This window comes from Malurus melanocephalus, unplaced genomic scaffold (assembly GCF_030028575.1).
Source record: "Malurus melanocephalus ecotype Western Australia unplaced genomic scaffold, MMel_1.1 scaffold_174, whole genome shotgun sequence".
Lineage (NCBI taxonomy): Eukaryota > Metazoa > Chordata > Aves > Passeriformes > Maluridae > Malurus > Malurus melanocephalus.
The window spans coordinates 642,295-660,281 of record NW_026623406.1 but is presented as its reverse complement, the minus strand read 5'-3'; the positions used below and the strand labels follow the sequence as shown (position 1 = coordinate 660,281).

The following is a 17,987-nucleotide window of genomic DNA, read 5'->3' as shown; positions in this document are numbered from 1 at the left end:
AGAGGATTACTGGATGCACACAGCCTCCCCACAGCTCCTGGGTCATGTGTGCTTCAGCTTACCACAGAGAGCAGAAGGGCTAGGGCCTGCCTGGAGCCAGGTGAGTAAAGAGTGATAGGAATCTCACCCATCAGCGGTTTTGATCTCCTGGAGCTCTTTTGGACAGTGAGGGCTTACAGCACAAACCAGTGCTGCTGCAGAAATATCAGGAGCTGATATGTTTGCTCTGTTAGACCAGTGATCCCATCAGCCCAGAATCATTTCCCTAGATTCCAGGACTTGGGCCCTACTGATGGATTTGTCCCATTCAGCAGCTCTGCTCCACCAGCAGGGAAGGGGATCTGACAGAACCTGCTCATTGGTTTTACAAGGAAGAAGGTGGCACATTAACTCCTCACATTCAAGTATTTGGTATCACAGAGCAGCGGAGACTTGCCAGCCTATTTTAATTCTCAAGTGGATCAAAATTTAATCTGCTGCCTACGTCTCCGCCTGCCAGGGCCAGTTCTGGCCAGGGAGCAGTGCAGGAGCAGGCACTGCAGCTGCAGCTCTCCCTCCAGAGGCTCTGTATCACGGGCCCATTGGCCTCTAGCCTGGGGTAACAGCACCCAAAACTGGGTACACGGGGAGACTGCAGGCTCTGGGCTCAGCTGGGACCCATGAGCTGCCCCTGGCCAGAAGATACCCACGAGGTGGGATGTGAAACCAGCATGGCACACAGGCACCACCTTGATGAGGAGGGCTGGGAATCCCTGAGGAGTCCCCTGCACTTGAGGGCTGGAGCCTGAGACTCAGGCAGGGCACTCAGCCCGGGGCACTGGGGCAGTGAATGCCTGGCCTGGGGCCAGAATAGGAGCCACATCCCCTCTTAGTGCAGGCACAGCCCCTGCAGGGCTCAAAGCTCCAGCCCAGACCCAAGCAGAGCTGATGGTGCAGGTCCCTCACTGCTGACCGTGCAGTGACCCTGAGCCACTGCCAATTAACAGCAAGAGATGCCAAAACCAAGCACAGTCCATCTGCCTTAAATTAGTTTATTTTGGATAATAATGTCTGGTCTGATTTAGACCAGAACAAAATCTGGAATATCATCATCTTACATGGATGCAGCCCAGCTCCTGTCAGGCTTCCTCTGCAGACCATTGCTGGTGCCTCCAGGAGGTGCCATTCCCAAGGCCTTCAGTGCATCCACTCTGGGACCTGGTGACACAAGCCCGTGCAGCAGAGGGCCTGCAAGGCAGGGCCATGACAGGCTGCTGTCCTGCCCCCTCCAGGTACCAGCAGCACTGGTTTGAGCTGCTCTGAAGCACTGCTCCCCAGCTCCTGGCTCGCAGGCTCACTATCCCAGGGGACAGCCTGAGGGATGGTGGCTCCAGCTGGCAGATTTTGGGCAGGGACCGCACCCAGCACAGCTGGCTGGGACCAAGCACTGTTCTGCAGTGGCATGGAGGGTCCTGCTCAGGGGCCCATGAYCACAGGGCATTAACATGAGATGCAAAAAGACCAACAGAGAAAAGCACTTAAAAAACCACTTAGTTTAATAGATTTTAAAATTTGCTTTAAAATTATAGAAAGGCAGATGAGGTTGGACACGACTACCACTACACTGAGGACATCTCACAGACACTTGAGCAAGATATTTACGCCAAACAGCATGGGCTGGGCAGCACCAGGCTGCTGGCAGTGCCATGAGTACCAGAACAAGTTGTACCGAGCCTTCCTGCAGAGCTCCGGCCATGGCTGCCATGCACATTTCTGGCACCTGGAAAGCAGAGAGGAGGTGGTGAACACAGCCACATGACAGATGGGATGAGTACAGCTGCACCATCACGTGGGGCCTCCTATGCACGGGGAAAGCAACTTTCATGGAGGGAGGGCTGTGCTGTGGAACTGGAGGGCAGAGACCAGCCCTGGGCCACCAGTGCTCCCATCCAGCCAGGGGACTTTGCTGTGCCAGGAAGGGGCAGCACATGACCTGGTTCTGCAGTACTGACTCTGTTTTGCCAGTGGGTAAGGTCAGAGACACATGCACCAACTTAAGRAACAGTGTAACATGTACCCTATAATTTCCATAGTGTTATAAATCCTGTTAAGATGCTAATATAACTCCTCAGTTTCCTTGCATTGTACCCCCAGTTACCAGTCCACAGGTTTTCCCACATAATCTACCCTGTGACTACAGTCACTCAAACGTCACAAGATCCAACAGAGCTGGAGAATATTTCATGCTTTGGTACCGCATGGATTGTCTGCTATCAGTGGAGGTAGTTGGTAAGTGAATTGTTTCATGAGCATCCAAACCTTAACATACAATGCAATTAGTAGAACAAAAAAGCAAAAGGATTAGCATCAATAAAAAACAGGGTGAAGCAGGGGGTTCAGAATTCTGATAGCTGTAAGCACCCATCCAAAAAGAGTGTCCTGCCATCAGCGTCCTCCACCTTTCTTCAGCCGCTCCAGCACACCATGTATTTCTGCCACACCATGACTGACAGCAAAGTCTTTAGTCCATTTTCTTGAGCTTGTTTGAGCAAATGCTTCAGGTCTGCATGTTGCAACAGTTCCTTTACCAGTGTGAGGCTCATACTGATGGCAGTAGGCTGCAAGTCTTGGATCAGGGTATATAGTTAGATTCCAAAAATTGACAGTATATAACGGGAGCTAAAAAACTAAAAAAAAACTAAAAAAAAAACTATCCTTAAAAAAATAAAACTAAAAATAAATAACTAAAATCCTGTCCCTGTGATACAGTTACAAGCACAAATATTGGAGTGACTTCTTGGACCTACAGTAATGTTATCTACAAATGCAAAATCACAAGAGGTTCTCATGCAAACACATCCTTTGCCAATATACACAAATACTGTTTGCAGGCTTTCATCTGAATTAATCTCAAAATGACAAACATTTCACTCAGTGTCAAGACAAGTATTTTGAACTTTGATAGTGTTACTTTCACAAATGAATCCTTGTTGTTCCTGCACAAGGTATGCATCGATATGAACAGTTTGATATTTTTTCCCATCTTTTTGGGCCCATACTCTATGCTCCAAAGGATAGAGTACAGTCCCATTGGGATTTAAACCTAATGCAATGATTTGGTATATTTCATTTACCCAACAACTGCATATTGGTAACACAATAGCTGGGCTGTGCTGCTGGTAAGATTGACTAGGTAACACCAGGACTGGAATCACTTTTTTAAAAAATTCAATCATTCCAAATTTGACTTTTGAATTTAATGAGTGAGGTACCTTCTTCACCTTCCCTTATGATTGTAATAGGTATATCAATTGATCATCTTTTTCATTAATTATCACTCACTGAGGTATAAAATATTTGTTAAAAGCCATTGTTTAGTTAAAGGAGGGTTGTGTAAAAGTGAAAATGTACCACAATTCTGATGTCTGGTAAACAAATTTAGGTTTCCAGATAATTATGCATAGCAGAAATAGTATTAGTGCCAAAACTAGTAACAGTATTTCTTATATACATTCAAGTTTGGTGTAACCTAATCCATCCATCCATATGCAATTCATTCACGGTCCCTGTGAAGCTGAAAAGAAAGGAAACATTCTTGGCTGCAAATGCTAACTTAATTGAATTTAAAAGGTTCAGGTGGAGTCTCTCTACTTCACGTGAGCAGAAGTCAACTTCTACTTCACAAAGTGCTTGCCTCATGACGGCTGCAGCTTACCCTACAGTTTGGGGGAGGTTCTCCTCTGATCATATTATCTGGAGAGAGACTGTTTGTAAAATTTTGGATTCACTATTATTATTTTGGCAGTGTAACAGATAATACTTTTCCAATAAAGCCAGTCAAACTTTTTTTTTTTTAAACTTAAGTTTAGTTATTTAGCTTCCATAGGAGAAATCAAAGAGATTTTGCTCTCTGCTCCTACAGCAAATAAACATAGGGGCCATCCTGAATATTCCCCTAGTCTTTTTCTAAAGATACAAATCAGAATATGGTTCCCAATCTGTCTTCTCCCCCAGAATAACTGATACACTCACAGGGGGTCCTCCGTGAGCAGATGTGAAATCCCATTGAGGCTCTGACAAGGGTGCCATAGCCTGAGTTGTTCCTGCATTGTTTGCCTCAGAATTCTGCACTTTGTTACTTTATTTATTCAACCCTCTCCGATTATAAATATGCCATAGCTCATGGATTGAAATTCTATCCTTTTTTTCCTGAGATATAGCATATTTTAATAAAGCTGCAAACATTTCTTTGCAAGGAGTCTTGTTTTGACTCCCTTCAGAGCTGTATCAAGTATCTCAGTTCCCTGCACTACTGCACAGGCCCCGTTCACCAGGGTCACCCAGCTGCTGTTATTTTCTCAATTATTTCATCTGGAGGATTGATTCCCTGTCTCCTTAATCAAGACAGTCGTGATTACATTTTTATATGCTGGTGGAGCAGTCCAATTAGCTCTCACAGTAACACACAAAGCATTTCACATCAAAGAGTCAGGGTCTCTGGTAAAGGCTGCCAATCTCATACCTCCCTGCTTTATTCACTGTATACAGTCTGGCAAACTATATCTCTAACTTTCAGAACCTGGCCTGTAATCATTTTCTGTAGGGTATTCAGTTTTACATCCAAGGCACCCAAAGCTAGCAAGTAAGTGTCATGAATGTTATTTCAAAACACAACCTGCTCAGAATGCTAGCTCAAAACTAAAAACTTAAGACTGCCCTGAGTCTAGGGTTATCCCTGATACTCCCCGGTCATGCAAACACAAACACACCATCCAAGGGAAGAGGGGTTCCCCTGGTCTTTGCTTAAACTGTTCAATTATTTCATTTGCTTCATGCTGAGTATAATCCTCTCTGAGTATCCCTCCTGACTGACCATTAGCAACTAATTCTACCTTTCATCTCCATGCCAGTCTCACATGTACAAATTCTTCTGGGGAACCAACCTCATCAGAATCCAAAGAACTTCAAATATCTCCACCTGATTTACAGGGATCATACTGCACACCTCCCTGTACAATCACTGCATGCCCTTTCCTGTGATTCACTTCTTCCCCTCCTTTTCTTACACTGAGCTGCTCTAACTGCAGCCTTTTCAGTTAGTCTGGTAAGTGTCCAAATTATCAGCAGGCAGCTTATTTTGGCTCTGTAGCATTACAATCTGATTCTGCAACTCACACGTTAGAGATTTCAATAACTGTTCCTTTTGTTGGTGTTTTGTTTGATGCACTGTTAACAAAATCCATCCTTGCCTTCCCAAACCCACAAGTTCTTTTTCAGTATATGGTTTTTGAATGCATTTCAATATGTCCAGCAGTTCAGCTTCTTTTAAATGACTTCCCATTGCTCACACAGTCCTCCAACCACAGCCCACTCAAGGGCTAGTAAACTGTAGGGAAGGTCTTCCCATCCAGGAATTTCGGATAGGAYGGATTCCTTACATTTAGACTTAAAAAGCAACAGTTGGTTCTAACCCAGCTGACTATGCCAATTTTGTTTTGCCTGTGGGTCAGAGGCACAGACACCAACTTAAGGAATAGTGTCATTTACTGTAATGTAAAACTGCAGAGAATCACAAAAGGATAAGCTCAGCAATGCACCTAACCATTAGCAAAGAATTACAAAGCAATGCTAATCATTACTACAGAAGAAAGCCTATAGTGATTAAGAAAGATACATCACCAGTTACCCCAGTAAAGACACATCATCCAAGTCCCAGAGACATCAGCTTGGGGGGAGCTGTCATAGCCAAGGACTGGAGAACCACCCCTGGTAACTGGGAACTGCTGCGGTGCCTCCACCTTTGCAGCCACGAGGCTCCCCCTCCGCTGTGACAGCACTCAGCTTTTGTACTCCTAAACAAGCTGTCATAATTTCTAATTTCATTTTCCTGCTGGCTTTCTCCCAAAGCCTGGCCAGGGCTCAAGGAGGACCCAAGGGAGTCGTCCTTGATCCTACAACCCCTAATTAGGCCAGAAGTAGCCTTATCTGGTTTCTAGATATGGAAAGGAACACATTTTGCCAATAAATAAACACATATAACAATACTTTGTTGATGAGCGGATGCACACAACATTTGGTTGGAATGTTCATCAAAGGTCAACTTTGGCTCAGGGCCTGTTGTTCAGGCCTTAATACTTCACTCTGGGACTCACTCTCTGCACGAGTGTGTGGATCTGCAGATGTACTGTGTGGATCATGATCTTGTCTCCACATGAGAATACTGGCAGAGGTCCATGGAGTGCTGGTGCCCAGCCCCTCATATGGCAGCAGCCCCAGGGCTGAGGTCCAGTCCAGGATGTTGCAGAGGCTTTTCTATTGTGGCACAGGCTTTTTCTGCATTTTTCCCTTCCACGCTGTTCCGAATCCCATAGAAGAAGTAAATAGTAAAACCTGCAGGACAGTTTCCATAATGAAATGTGCAGTGGTGGGCTGTCAGCACTAACAGCCCCCCAGAAGAGACCTGTGAGCACTACACTCCCCGCCACAGGACACTTACCCAAAACCATCCAGACAGCAAACTGCAGCCAGGTGTTGGCACTCAGCTGTACCATCAGCAGGATGTTAACGAAGATGCTGAAGATTGGCACGAGTGGGAGGAAAGGTACCTGCAAGGGACAAGAAGTGCTGTGTCAGCTGCGCCTTGAGGGACCAGGCTGGGCTTGAGGATGCTACTGGTCAGGAGAGGGACCTCACCCCTGCCACAGCCCAGAGAGCACCCAGGCATTTCCACACTGGGGATTACACCTCAGAGAGACACATTTCAGGGTCCTGGGCTTTCTTGGAGACTGCCTGGCAGCAAGCCCTGGCAAACCCTGCAATGCCCACATCCTGGTGGAGTCCATGGGGCTGCACTCACTTTGAAGTTTAACCGTGTGTTGCTCTGTGGCTGCCTCCAAATGATGATTATGAGAATGAGCAGAGCCACGAGGAGCAGCACCAGAGTCACGACACAGCCCACGTTGGCGTCCTTCAGCGCGGCCACGTTGAGGTTCAGGACCACACAGATGACTGTGATCAGTGCAGCTGCAAGAGAGGGGATAGTCAGGGGGCTGCATGGCCCACAGCCTCCCTGGGACCCTGAACCTCACCAGCACAAGGGCTGGGCTGAGGCATCCACTCCTCTTGGTCAGGTAAGGGTCCAGCATGCCCCAACACCCACCCCAAAGCCTCAGGAAAGGGCTTTCCTGCAGGCACTTCCCAGACSAGCAAGTGGCAGGGAGCCTGCACTCGGCTGGGCTCAGACCCAGCTCTGATGCTTACCCAGACCTGGCTGAGCCATCCCATCGTTCTGGCTGTACAATGGAGCCATTGATAAATCAAACCTTGCTGGCCGAGCCCAAGCACTCTCAAGGGGCTGGGCACTGCCCTTGCTGGTGGCCAGCGTGGGCCAGGCTCATCACAGGGATCTCCTGCACATCCCTGGCTTAGCACCCGTGTCCTCCAACAACCTCCATGCACCCCAAACCACCGCTGCACCCTGCACCTGGCACCCTGCTCAGGGTTCAGCGCCTGCTGGCACTGCCAACAGCAGCTGGCAACCTGTGCTGCCTGGCTCCTCTCCTTTGCCTGGCATGCTCTCCATCCTTCCCACCCTGCAGAGACACACCAAAACACCCCGGCCCCTGGCAGGAGGGAACACCAGCCTCCTGTTCACACTCACTCACCAATGAGGGCGACACAGACATAGACAATGCGCCCCGAGAGTGCAGTGGGGGTGTCCCCAGGTGGGTTGAAGAGCATCGCCAGGGACAACGTCTCTTTGTGCTGGGCACTGGCAGCAGTGACGGTGGGGTTCATGATCACTCTCTCCTCCTCGTTCCCATTCAGCTCCAGCATTTCCATGGCCTGCGGGGAGTTCAGCTGTCTGGGCTGGTACCTGAGCAGGTTAAGACAAGCTTGCAACAGACCCAAGGAACTTCCTAGCCCAAGGGAGCAGTGGGCAGCACCCTCATATCCCTGCTGCTCCAGCAGCAGCCCCGTGACAGCCACTCCATGGATATGCCCAGAGACACACACAGACCCTGGTCAGCAGCCTCCTGACATTTCCCCAGGCTGCACACCCCTGGAAAAAAGCTGAGGCTACAAGACCCCAGGACGATGTAAGGAACACCCTTGGCACCACCAGCCATGAGGAGTCACCCACCGGAGGATGAGCACACACACTGCCACCAGYGAGTAGGCCAGCAGCGTGCCGATCGACATGAGGTCCACCAGGTCCTTCAAGTCAAGCAGGAAGGCCAACACCGCTGCAGTGAGAACACACAACATGAGCACAGCTCCAGACCGACGTGGGGCTCAGTGTGAGGAGGTGGCCAGCAGTCTTACCTGCGAAGAAGCCTGAGGCAATGGTGGCTACCACAGGGGTCTTTGTGCGACTGTTGATGTGAGAGAGGACCTTGAAGAGCAGCCCGTCCTCGGCCATGGCATGGACCACTCGGGGCATGGGAAACATGGAGCCCAGCAAGCTGCCATGGGGAGAGATTAGCCAAGCTGTCCACGCTTACCACCCCAAAGGGAAGGGACAGGCTCTGTGCCAGGAGCAGGGTAGCAGCTGGACAAAGCAAATCCCCAGGCCAGCTGGGATGAATGCTGCAAGAAATAGCCAGTCCTACCTGGTGGAGAGAGCACAGAGTGAGCCAACGGCAACGGCGTAGCGGGCGGGCTCCCAGCCCACTGCTTTGAAAGCCTCAGGCAGAGGGCTGTTCTTGTTCAGGCAGAAATAGGGCACCATGAGAGTCAGGGAYGCAGAGACCCCAAAATAAGCCACAAAGCAGATGAAGAGGGACACGATGATGCCAATGGGGATCGAGCGCTGTGGGTTCCTGGCTTCCTCCCCTGTGCAGACACAAGAGCCACATGTACCTCCTCCATCACACAGCATGGGGCAAGGACCCTCAGGGGATGAGCCAGAGGAAGGATCTTCCACAGGAAGGAAGCACAGGACAGGGCAGCAGCAAGCAGGGGCTGCTGGACAGAAGGGGTCCCTGGCCATGCTGCTGCACTAGCAGAAGGAATGCAGCTGCCTGGCAGCCTGGGTTTGAAGTCCCCCGGCCATGCCAGCCCTCCTCCCCCACCAGCAGCTCCCTCTCCCTACAGAGCCCATTGAACGGAGATCCTCTGTGCACCTCAGATTTGCAAAGGTGCGCTGCACCACGCTCCCAGCAAGGGGCTTGGCAGGAGGAAAGGAGGAGGCTGCTGGGCAAGCCCCTAGGGCAGGGTGGCACAGGCAGGGAGGTCAGGCAGACCAGCCTGTACCAGCCACCCACTAAGTAGATTTCTGGGGTAATGAGAGGAAATTAAGAGAGCTGCCTGTGTTCCAGGAAGCAGCAGTTTTGCATGAACCCAGTCATTTAGAAAAAGGCTGCTTGAGGCTGGGAAATAACTGGGAGGCACCAGCAATTCCCAGCACTATCACAGCCTCGGCTCAGCAGTCAAAAGGCTCCCCACTGCTCTGGGAGCTGCCTGCGCAGGCAGGGTGCAGCCCTGCTCCCACCATGTGGTGTAATGAGCCACTTTTCCTGCGGCAGGGCAGGCTCTGAGCCCTTTTGTCTGGCCCAGCTGAAGATACACACTCCACAGGGAAGCCTCCCACGAGCGGTGAGACCAGCTGTTTTCCCACACCGCAGAGCATCCTCCCCGTCAGCTCCCAGCCAGCTGCTGGCTGTGCAGGGGAAATGCCCACATCACCCTCACTCACCTGTGGTGGCAATGCAGTCAAAGCCCACAAAGGCGTAGAAACAGGTGGCAGCACCAGTCAGGATCCCTTCCAGTCCAAAGGGGACAAACCCACCAGAGCCAAAAGCTTTTTTCCTGGAAAAAAAGGGAGAGCAGCTGCCATGGAGTGCAAGGACAGCATGGCCTGCCCTGTGCCAGACCCTGGCCTGGCACGGTTGCTCTCCTTACATGTCATCCGGTGAGTCTGACAGTGAGCAGTTGACATGGTCCTCCCCTGAAAGCTGCCAGTTCTTGATGTCTCCCTTGATGAAGCCAGCGATGATGACGAAGCTCAGCACCAACAGGTTCACCGCTGTGAAGATTTTGTTCACAAGGGCAGATTCGCTGGCACCAAAGGCCAGCAGTACTGTGGGGACAGAAGAAGTGAGTGGGGACCCATCAGGCTCCCATGCCATCACCCATGGTACCATGAAGCCACTCCTACACACTTACCCGTAAGCAAGACAATCAGGAGTAAAGCAAAGAAGTCTGGACGCTCAGCCAGCACTCCCGGTAGGTGCATTGAAGTCTTGTTGGCGAAGAAGGTGGAGATGTGGCTGCCGATGATGTTGTCAAATGTTGCACTCCAAGCTCGAGCCACACTGGCCGTACCTGGTCAATGGCAAATCTGGGCATTGGCCCGAGCCCAGGGCAGACTGGCACCAGCCACACCTGAGCACCACCTCCCTGCTGGTCCCACTGACACCCTGCACCCACAGCACCACACACTGCCCCCAGAAGTCCACCATGCTGCCAGCATGGTGCTGAAGGAGCCCAGGCACACACAGCAGCATGTTTCCTGGCCTCGTACCTATCACATAGGAGAGAATGAGGTTCCAGCCGGCTATAAAAGCCCAGATCTCTCCAACGGTGACATAGCTGTAGAGGTAGGCAGAGCCGGCCTTGGGGACACGGGCCCCAAACTCTGCATAGCAGAGCCCAGCCAGTACCGATGAGAAAGCAGCCACCAAGAAGCACAGGACAATCGATGGACCAGCCGTTTCCTTGGCTACCTCTCCAGCCAGGACATACACACCGGCTCCTAGGGTGCTGCCCACCCCCAGGGATACAAGGTCCAGTGTGGACAGGCAGCGAGCAAAATGTGTGTTTTCGGAACTCAGGTCAACAAGCCGCCGACGAATGAGCTTCTTCCCAATACTGGCCATTTTTTCGCCCATCATTTTGTTCTTTCCTTGGTGATGTCCAGATGCTTAAAAGCCCTGTAAGAAAAGGGAAGTATGAAGCTGAGTGCCCTTCAGGCAGTGTGACTAACACTGTAAGGGGCAGGGCAGGCAATGCTGCCCACAGGAGCCTGCTCCCAGCTTACCCATTGGCACCACGTCCCTGTCACAATGGCTGACCAGAGACCRTGGTGGTGGCACCCTCCAAGGCTCTGTGGGGCTGCACACTTTGCCTGCGCAGCCCCTGCACCACGGATGAATCCCAGTCCATGGTGGGAAAGAACCTCATTGCTCCAGCCCTGTGTGGTCTCAACCATGGAGCCCCTCGGCATATCCCAGAGCTTGCCMACTGTTTCCCAGGCTTGGCAGTCTGGAGATCCTTCAGCCCAAACTTGACTGCTGGCACATTGGTGTGGAGACAAATAATTCCTCCAGCAGAGGATCTGGCAGGCTGGATGCAGCCCTTCCTCTTTTGCTTTTGGCTTCTGCAGCACATTCTTTACAGGGATGCATAACCAGACAAATGCATGGGCCCCGGGTGTAAACCCCTAGGAGAACTTGCTGAGCGGCCTGCAAGCTATGCAGCCTGTAATCACCCTGAACGTGTGACACCCCCACTTCTCTGGCTCACAACAGCCCCCCATCCCCAAAAAGTTCTGAAGATAAGCAACCTGTGAAGCAGGCATTGAGCACAGATAGAGGAACTGCAAGGAGAGCAGCTCCCCCGGTCCATGGCTGCAGCTGRCACCTCTGCCCAACACCATCCACTCACCAGTGCCTTCTCCCTGTGGGCTTCTCCCTTCATTGGAAAAGGAGCATCCTTTCATTCATTGAGAAGGGGCTCCATCCAGGTGCCCAGCACAGCACATCGCGCTGCATGGATAAGTACACAAGACCCTGATGCAGGGGAGAAACTGCTTGCTAAACAGTGTATATTGCTTACTTAACTTTTGTGTTTGTGAAAGCAGGGACTGTGAGCCCAGGCAGCTTCTGGTCCAGGTTTCAAGGGAACAAGTGCCCCAGCACTGGGACCCTCCTCAATCTGACTGATTTCCCCAGTGCTGCTCAATGGTTCCAAGTATTTCCAAAATGAGACGCGAGCTCCGCAAGGGTAGAGGAGAGGAGAAGCGGTAGCAGGAGCCTCCTGCTGCGCGCTGCATCCCCGTTGCCATCATACCCCGCCAAGACTTAGGGTCGGTGCCGGGGGCCGTTAGCTCGGAACCATCATCCCAGCCCCCGTGGGTCCATCACCGGTCCCGAAGAATGCCAGACAGGCTTCGTCCCGCCGGGGAGCCCGGTGATGCCCCAGGTACGGCAGAACCCGAACAGGGARAGCAGCACCGGCCACGTGCGCGGGCGGTAGCTGATGCAACAGTGGCACCGGTTGCGCCAAACCCCTCCCGGTCCCACTCACCGGCGGCGCGGCTCCCCACGGCCTCTGCTCGGCTCCCTCCGATGCGATCCCCGTCAGGTGAACTCAGTTTAATTCGCCGCCGCTGCCGAGAGCTTGGCCGGGGACCCGCTGCTCCCGCACCAATCCGATCCGAACGCCAGCGCACGCCAACTGCACTACTGGCGCTGCCTGGCAGAGGCGGGAGAGCGGGAGCCCCTCCCTCCCAGCCCAGACGCGCCTTTTCCCGCCCAGATTTTCGTAAATAGTTTCGGAAATAAGGGGCAGAGGGGGCGGCACGGCGGGGGGGGGAAGTCACGGCTCGGCCAGCCCTGCTGTATACAGGGGCTGTGAGCAGAGCTCAGCCCGAGGCCTGTAGGGCAACTCTATCCCGACCTCCCTATGCTCTGCTACAGCCTCCTCAGCCCTGGGAGCAACAGGCAGCCCTAAGTGATGGAAATGCCAGTCTTGGGGAAGCTGTTCGGCAGCCAGGAAAAAGGCAGGAGCCAGCACCATCCTCTTGAAAGCAATGATTTCCCTGACACTGTCCAGCATGCAGTGGTGAGCGCCCGTTCAAAGTGGCAGCCCACAGGGAGGTGAGCCAGCCCCTTGTCGGCATCGCTGGCAGTGCTCTGCTCCGGCGCCGCCGAGGCAAAAGGCTTTCCAGTCGCTTGCAGAGCRGAGCGGAGCAGGCTGGAGCGCTAGGCAGCTGCCCTCCCTCCTACTCCGGACTGGAAACGGCAGACGCTGCGGTGACCTCACGGTGATGGAAACGCCAGCTCATGCTCCGAACACGCAGTGACGCGGGCTCTGCCCCCGCTTCCCAGCATCGACGGACTGCTGAGGAGAAACGCCCCGTTCCCCTCTGACCCCCAGGAGGAAGTAAGCTCAAGCTCAAAAGGCATGGCTGATACTCCCCAGACACTTCCCGCTCGCTTGCAGGGCTGCCATCTGTAGGCAAGGACTCAGCTGGGCAGCACCATTGCCGTGGGTGTTCTCGGGCAGGGCAGGGAGTACCAGGGGCCCAGCAGGACTCCAAGCAAGGTGACCCTGTCCCAGAGAAACAGAAACTGGGTGCCGAGAAGAGTGAGGGGGCAGATGACATCGTGATCTGTCTTTTCCCAGAACCCTTATTGCAACATCAGGCGCTGGAGCCAAAGCTGAGGAAGGGTAATGTGCCATCAGCCAGCACTGGCTTTTCCCACATCCAGTGTGAAGATGGTCTAAGGTGACCATACAGCTGCCCACCACCACCACCATTCAAGCATCCCACGCGGAAGCACCAGGTTTGTCCAGAAACACTTCCCCAGAGCCACACTGTATCTCCATCCACCAGCTCCTCCTTGCAGCAGACCTCAAGTCTCTGGCTGAGCAAGAGCAGCCACAGAGAAGCACAGAGCTGCCCTGTTTGCCCAGTACTCTGGGGATCAGTGGGCAGCACTGGGCACTACCTTTACTCAAGCAGACAGCAAGCACTACTGCAAAAGACACCTTTATTTTAAATACAAGGAGTTAGAAAATTAATTAATTCAAGAGCTCCACGTGGATCATACACCCAGAGGCTCACGCAGCTGGACAGTGGCTGTTATCTGTCCCCATGTCCCAGCTGTTAGTCTCTCCCCAGGTCACCACTATCAAACACTGCTGCATCTTTCAGATTCCTGAAGCAACAGCACCATCAAAGCAGTAATGCTTCTGGCACTCAGCACGTGACCCCTGGGAAAGGCCACAAGCTGTGTCACTTCCACCTGGCAGCCCTCAGTTATACTGGCAAGGGATCACTGGAGCATCCCTGCATCCTGCCCAGAGGCAAGGGCCCACCACAGTGAGGGAACATACCTGCTGCTCTGAGCTGAGCCTGCAAGCTGATTGTCTGCTGATAGGCTTCACACTGGGCAGTCTTGTCAGCTGCAGACAGGAGGCAAGAAGGTGTGTGCTCAGCCCATCCTAAACACCTCACCCCCAGACTCACTAGGGCAGCAGCTGAGATCCTGCTCTACCCCCTAGACAAGAAACCAGCCTCATTCCTATGGGGCTGCAGGCCCTGGGCTCCAAGTACCACCACAGGGATGTCACCTGGATTGCAGGTGTCCTGCAGTCCTCAGAGCAGCCAGCTCCACGTACCAAGCTCGCCCTTCACTTGCTCCAGCTCTTTCTTCACTTGCTCCAGCTCTTTCTTCACACGCTCCAGTTCCTGGGACAGTTGATCACCTGCAGACTGGCAAGACCAGGGCGTAAGTGTGATGCAGAGAGTTGTTACCCCCACTGCAGCAGAGCCCATCCTCTGGAGGAGCACTGCAGCCTATCCAACACTCCAAGCTCAGCACTCTGGAGACCACTGCCAGGGCATGTCCATCACAGGAGCGGTGCCTAGCAAAGGAGCCACTGTAGTGAGTATCTGCCAGCACCTGTGGGTGGCAAGAATGCCTTTGGCTGGCTGCAGTCACACAATGAAGAGCCCTAAAACTGCTGGAAAATGCACAAACTTATTTTTCAGGTAGGAGATTTCCTAACTTGGAGCTTCATCTTGCTGCAGACTCTGCTCTCCCCATCCTGGAGCTACATCCTACATATCAGGACATATAAATGTGACAACACAACCCACAGGAGGTTCACATGTTTCAAAAGGCCCTTAGAAAATCTAACTGGACAGAAGCCTGTGGTCCCCTGAGCAGTGGAGCGGTGGTAAAGTCATGCAAAAAATGCACATGGTCTTGTGTAAATCCCAGGGAAGGACTAAAACAGCTCAGGTGCCAGCCAGGAAATGATGAAAACTAGGGCTGCCCACCTCCCACCTCTGGTATACCTGGCCCAAGACAGAGGCTGAACAGTGCTCCATGGTGCCAGGACACAGCTGGCTCTTACCTGCTTAGCAGAGACTGCATCTTCACACCTTGAAGTCAGGCCAGGGGCCAACCCACAGGACAAAGAGCACTCCACACACACCCAGGTCTGGTTAGCCTTACCTGTGAAGAGAGGTATCACATTAGAAACCTACCATCCTTGGCCTTTCTTCAACYTGGCCATAGAGCTGCTCCAGGCCAGGAAAAGTCAGAACCTCTACAAGAGAGTCAGACATCTCACAGCACCTACAGCCCAACAGCTACTCCTGGCTTAGCCTATATGGGTGCTGCTGGGAGAAAAGTGCTTCTGCATGGCCTCGCTCCCAGCAGCTCTGGGCTCCTGCCTGAGCAGACAGAGAGGGCAGGCAAGGACAGAGCTGTCCCAGCAGAGTGGGGACAGCCTCCTCGCTTCCCCTTCCTCTCAAGGGCTCAAGACTGCAGGCTGCCCAGCTGCAGTTCCTGCGAAGGCAGCACCCCCTGCCTGTGCTTCAGGCACCTGGTCAGCCAGGATCCAGCCRGGGAGTGGTGCTGCCCAAGAAGCACCTGCCCATTTTTATCCACAYTCTCCTCAACACGGGGCAAGAATCTGCACTTCTGTTCTGCTCACCTGCTCCCAAGACAGTCCCAGCTGCAATCAAACTTTCTTTGCTCTCACCATTCTCCTTCAGCTCTTGAGTCCTATTGCACACCAGCTCCTGTGCAGTTGATTCTGAAGTGTGACCCAGGAAATGAAAACAAAGAGCATCAATCTCTGACTGACCACAGTCACTCCCTCTCCTATGAATGAGCTCGAGGACCAGATTTGTTCAGGCTCTTTACTGGGTGCCTCTACAGGAAAGGAAGGAAGGGACGTCACCTAGCCTTGCTTGCTCTGCACTTCACCTCCCCTCCTGTGAGCATGAGCTCTAGTCCTTTYCCCTTGATCAGCTTTATCCCTGCAGCCAAGACCTGAGTGTTCTTCCCATGGCAGGAGCTCCCCTCTCCCACAACTCTGCAGCCTCTGAGGCTTCTGCCAAGACTCACCATTACTGAGGCAGAAACGCTTGGATGAAGCCACTTTGCCCGGAGGCCGCAGTGAGGAGCGGGAAGCCACAGTAGGAATTGCAGTAGATAGCCGTGAGGGGGGCTGTTTACGACTCCCAACCTTGACAGCAGCTGTGGTGGACAATAAACACAGAGGCTGCTATTCCAAAGCAGCTCCATCGCACCCTCTTCAGGCAGCCCGGGGCTCAGCCAGGCTGCCTGCCCTACCCCCACGGGCACCAGCACCCTGTGACCCCACAAAACCATAGGGTGAGGGCTCCAAAACCAACAGGTTGCCGGCCCACGTTGGCGTGAGGCCAGATAGCGTTAACACATCCCTTGGGGTATGAGGATATTTCCTAGGCTCCTACCTGTGCCACTCCCATGGATCCCCACTCCCCATGCTCTGATCCCGGCCAGGCAGAGGCAGCAGCCCAAGCCCACCCACTTCTCCCTTCTAGATGCAGCACCCTAACCCACATGCTTCCCTGCCTCGCGTAAGGCAACTGGCAGGTGCAGAATTACTTTTCATCTCTCGGAGAGCAGGTTTGGGACGGGTGGAAGGCTGTGCCTGCTGCGTAGCCCCGCTGACATGCTGAAGCCTGGACCTGGCAGGCGACGTCAGCTTCAGCCTGGTACCTGGGGGAAAGAGAGGATTGTGCAGCGCCGGACGGGCGGTGGCCGTGCCGGGGCTCCCCGCAATGGCCCCGCTTACCTGGGGGCTTACCTGGCAGCCGAGTTTCCCAGGCGCCGCGCCCCGTGCCGGCCGCGGGGAGCCGCAGCCCCAGCGAGGCCCTTGTGCGGGCGAGAGCGAGCCTGCCGCGGCCGCGGCCCGGAGTGCGGGCAGGGCTGCCGGGGTGGCCGGCCGAGAGCCGTCCGGCAGCGTGCCGCGCCCGCTGGGATGGACGAGCGAGGCGGGTGCCGGAGCCACCGCCGGCAGTGGGCTGTGGGAGGCACCCGGGCTCCCTTCGGGTCGGGCTTGGGGCAGCAGCGGCCTCGCAATCGCTCACACTCAACTGCGGGACCCGCCCGTGGCTCGGGACGGGCAGAGGCGTGGAGGTGATGGGCCCCGCGGGCGCGGGCTGCAGCGCGCTGAGCTCCCCCAAGCCAGTCGAGGGCTCCGGCTGCAGCGGGCTGAGCTCCCCCAAGCCAGTCGAGGGCTCCGGCTGCAGCGCGCTGAGCTTCCCCAAGCCAGTCGAGGGCTCCGGCTGCAGCGCGCTGAGCTCCTCCGAGCCCGGCGGGGGCTCTGCACCGAGGCGCAGGCGGGCGGCGATGGCGCGGCACTCTTCCTCGAAGAAGCTGAGGTAAACCGGAGAGAGCGGAGAGGGCGGAGGGGGCGGCGAGCACAGCGTCTGACCGTGCAGCATCAGGTCAGGGCAGTCCGGCGAGCCGGGGCCGGCCCGCGACTCCGGCCACGACATCGCACCTCGGTACCGCCGCGGAGAATCAAGAAGCCCCACCCGCCCCCGCGCTGCGCCCGCCCAGCCGGAGCCCGCTCTGTTCCGGCTGTTCTCCCGCCCCACCTGTGTCCGCCCTGTCCCAGCGCTTCCCCCGCCCCGCTTGTGCCCGCTCTGTCCCAGCAGCACTCCCGCCCCCCTTGCCGGTGCCCCCCTCGCTCTCGGCGGTTCCCCCAGCACCAGGCAGACAAGTGGCTTCACAGTGGTTTAATGCGAACGGCACCGGGACGTTACACTGAACAGGGTGCAGACAGCTGGATGGATGGCAGCCCCGCACAGGGCAGGGGAAGGGGCCGCCCCGAGCACGACCGGCGGCGGCAGGAGACGGAAACCGAGCCCTTCCGTGGCCACGGCCGCCTCCACCGGCACCAGGCTCCGCGCTGCCCCACGGCCTTTTTCG

General features: G+C 54.3%; 2 protein-coding genes across 4 annotated transcripts; both read right to left on the bottom strand.

The window, feature by feature from the left end:
- Window positions 1–1,054: 1,054 nt before the first annotated feature.
- Window positions 1,055–14,130, bottom strand: SLC7A3 (solute carrier family 7 member 3). 3 transcript variants are annotated; one of them, XM_057372616.1, is made up of 13 exons: window positions 14,104–14,130; window positions 12,289–13,980; window positions 10,505–10,913; window positions 10,147–10,305; window positions 9,883–10,060; window positions 9,677–9,789; window positions 8,592–8,814; window positions 8,305–8,444; window positions 8,123–8,225; window positions 7,644–7,855; window positions 6,836–7,002; window positions 6,476–6,584; window positions 1,055–6,369 (listed from the first exon to the last, which is right to left on the bottom strand). In XM_057372616.1, exons 3-13 carry the CDS (start codon window positions 10,872–10,874, stop codon window positions 6,236–6,238), a joined length of 1,908 nt encoding a protein of 635 aa, XP_057228599.1. In that variant the 5' UTR covers window positions 10,875–10,913; window positions 12,289–13,980; window positions 14,104–14,130; the 3' UTR covers window positions 1,055–6,235. The 3 variants fall into 3 exon arrangements, with proteins under 3 accessions (XP_057228599.1, XP_057228600.1, XP_057228601.1); XM_057372617.1 differs by adding an exon at window positions 11,647–11,747 and having other exon boundaries at window positions 12,289–14,124; XM_057372618.1 differs by lacking the exons at window positions 12,289–13,980; window positions 14,104–14,130 and adding an exon at window positions 11,021–11,638.
- LOC130577303 (uncharacterized) lies at window positions 11,502–17,598 on the bottom strand. The gene is made up of 9 exons (XM_057372547.1): window positions 16,846–17,598; window positions 16,611–16,769; window positions 16,131–16,262; window positions 15,715–15,816; window positions 15,130–15,230; window positions 14,389–14,482; window positions 14,104–14,172; window positions 12,289–12,456; window positions 11,502–11,530 (listed from the first exon to the last, which is right to left on the bottom strand). The coding sequence occupies exons 1-9, from the start codon at window positions 17,549–17,551 to the stop codon at window positions 11,502–11,504; spliced, it is 1,560 nt and encodes a 519-aa protein (XP_057228530.1). The 5' UTR covers window positions 17,552–17,598.
- Between the last annotated feature and the right edge of the window lie 389 nt (window positions 17,599–17,987).

Coding starts and splice junctions, on each gene's coding strand:
- LOC130577303 (XM_057372547.1), bottom strand. CDS start 17,551: ATGTCGTGGCCGGAGTCGCGGGCCGGCCCCGGCTCGCCGGACTGCCCT. Junction 15,231..15,714: donor TGGGACTGTCTTGGGAGCAG/GTGAGCAGAACA, acceptor CTCTCTTCACAG/GTAAGGCTAACCAGACCTGG. Junction 11,531..12,288: donor CGTGGGGAGCCGCGCCGCCG/GTGAGTGGGACC, acceptor GCTTATCTTCAG/AACTTTTTGGGGATGGGGGG.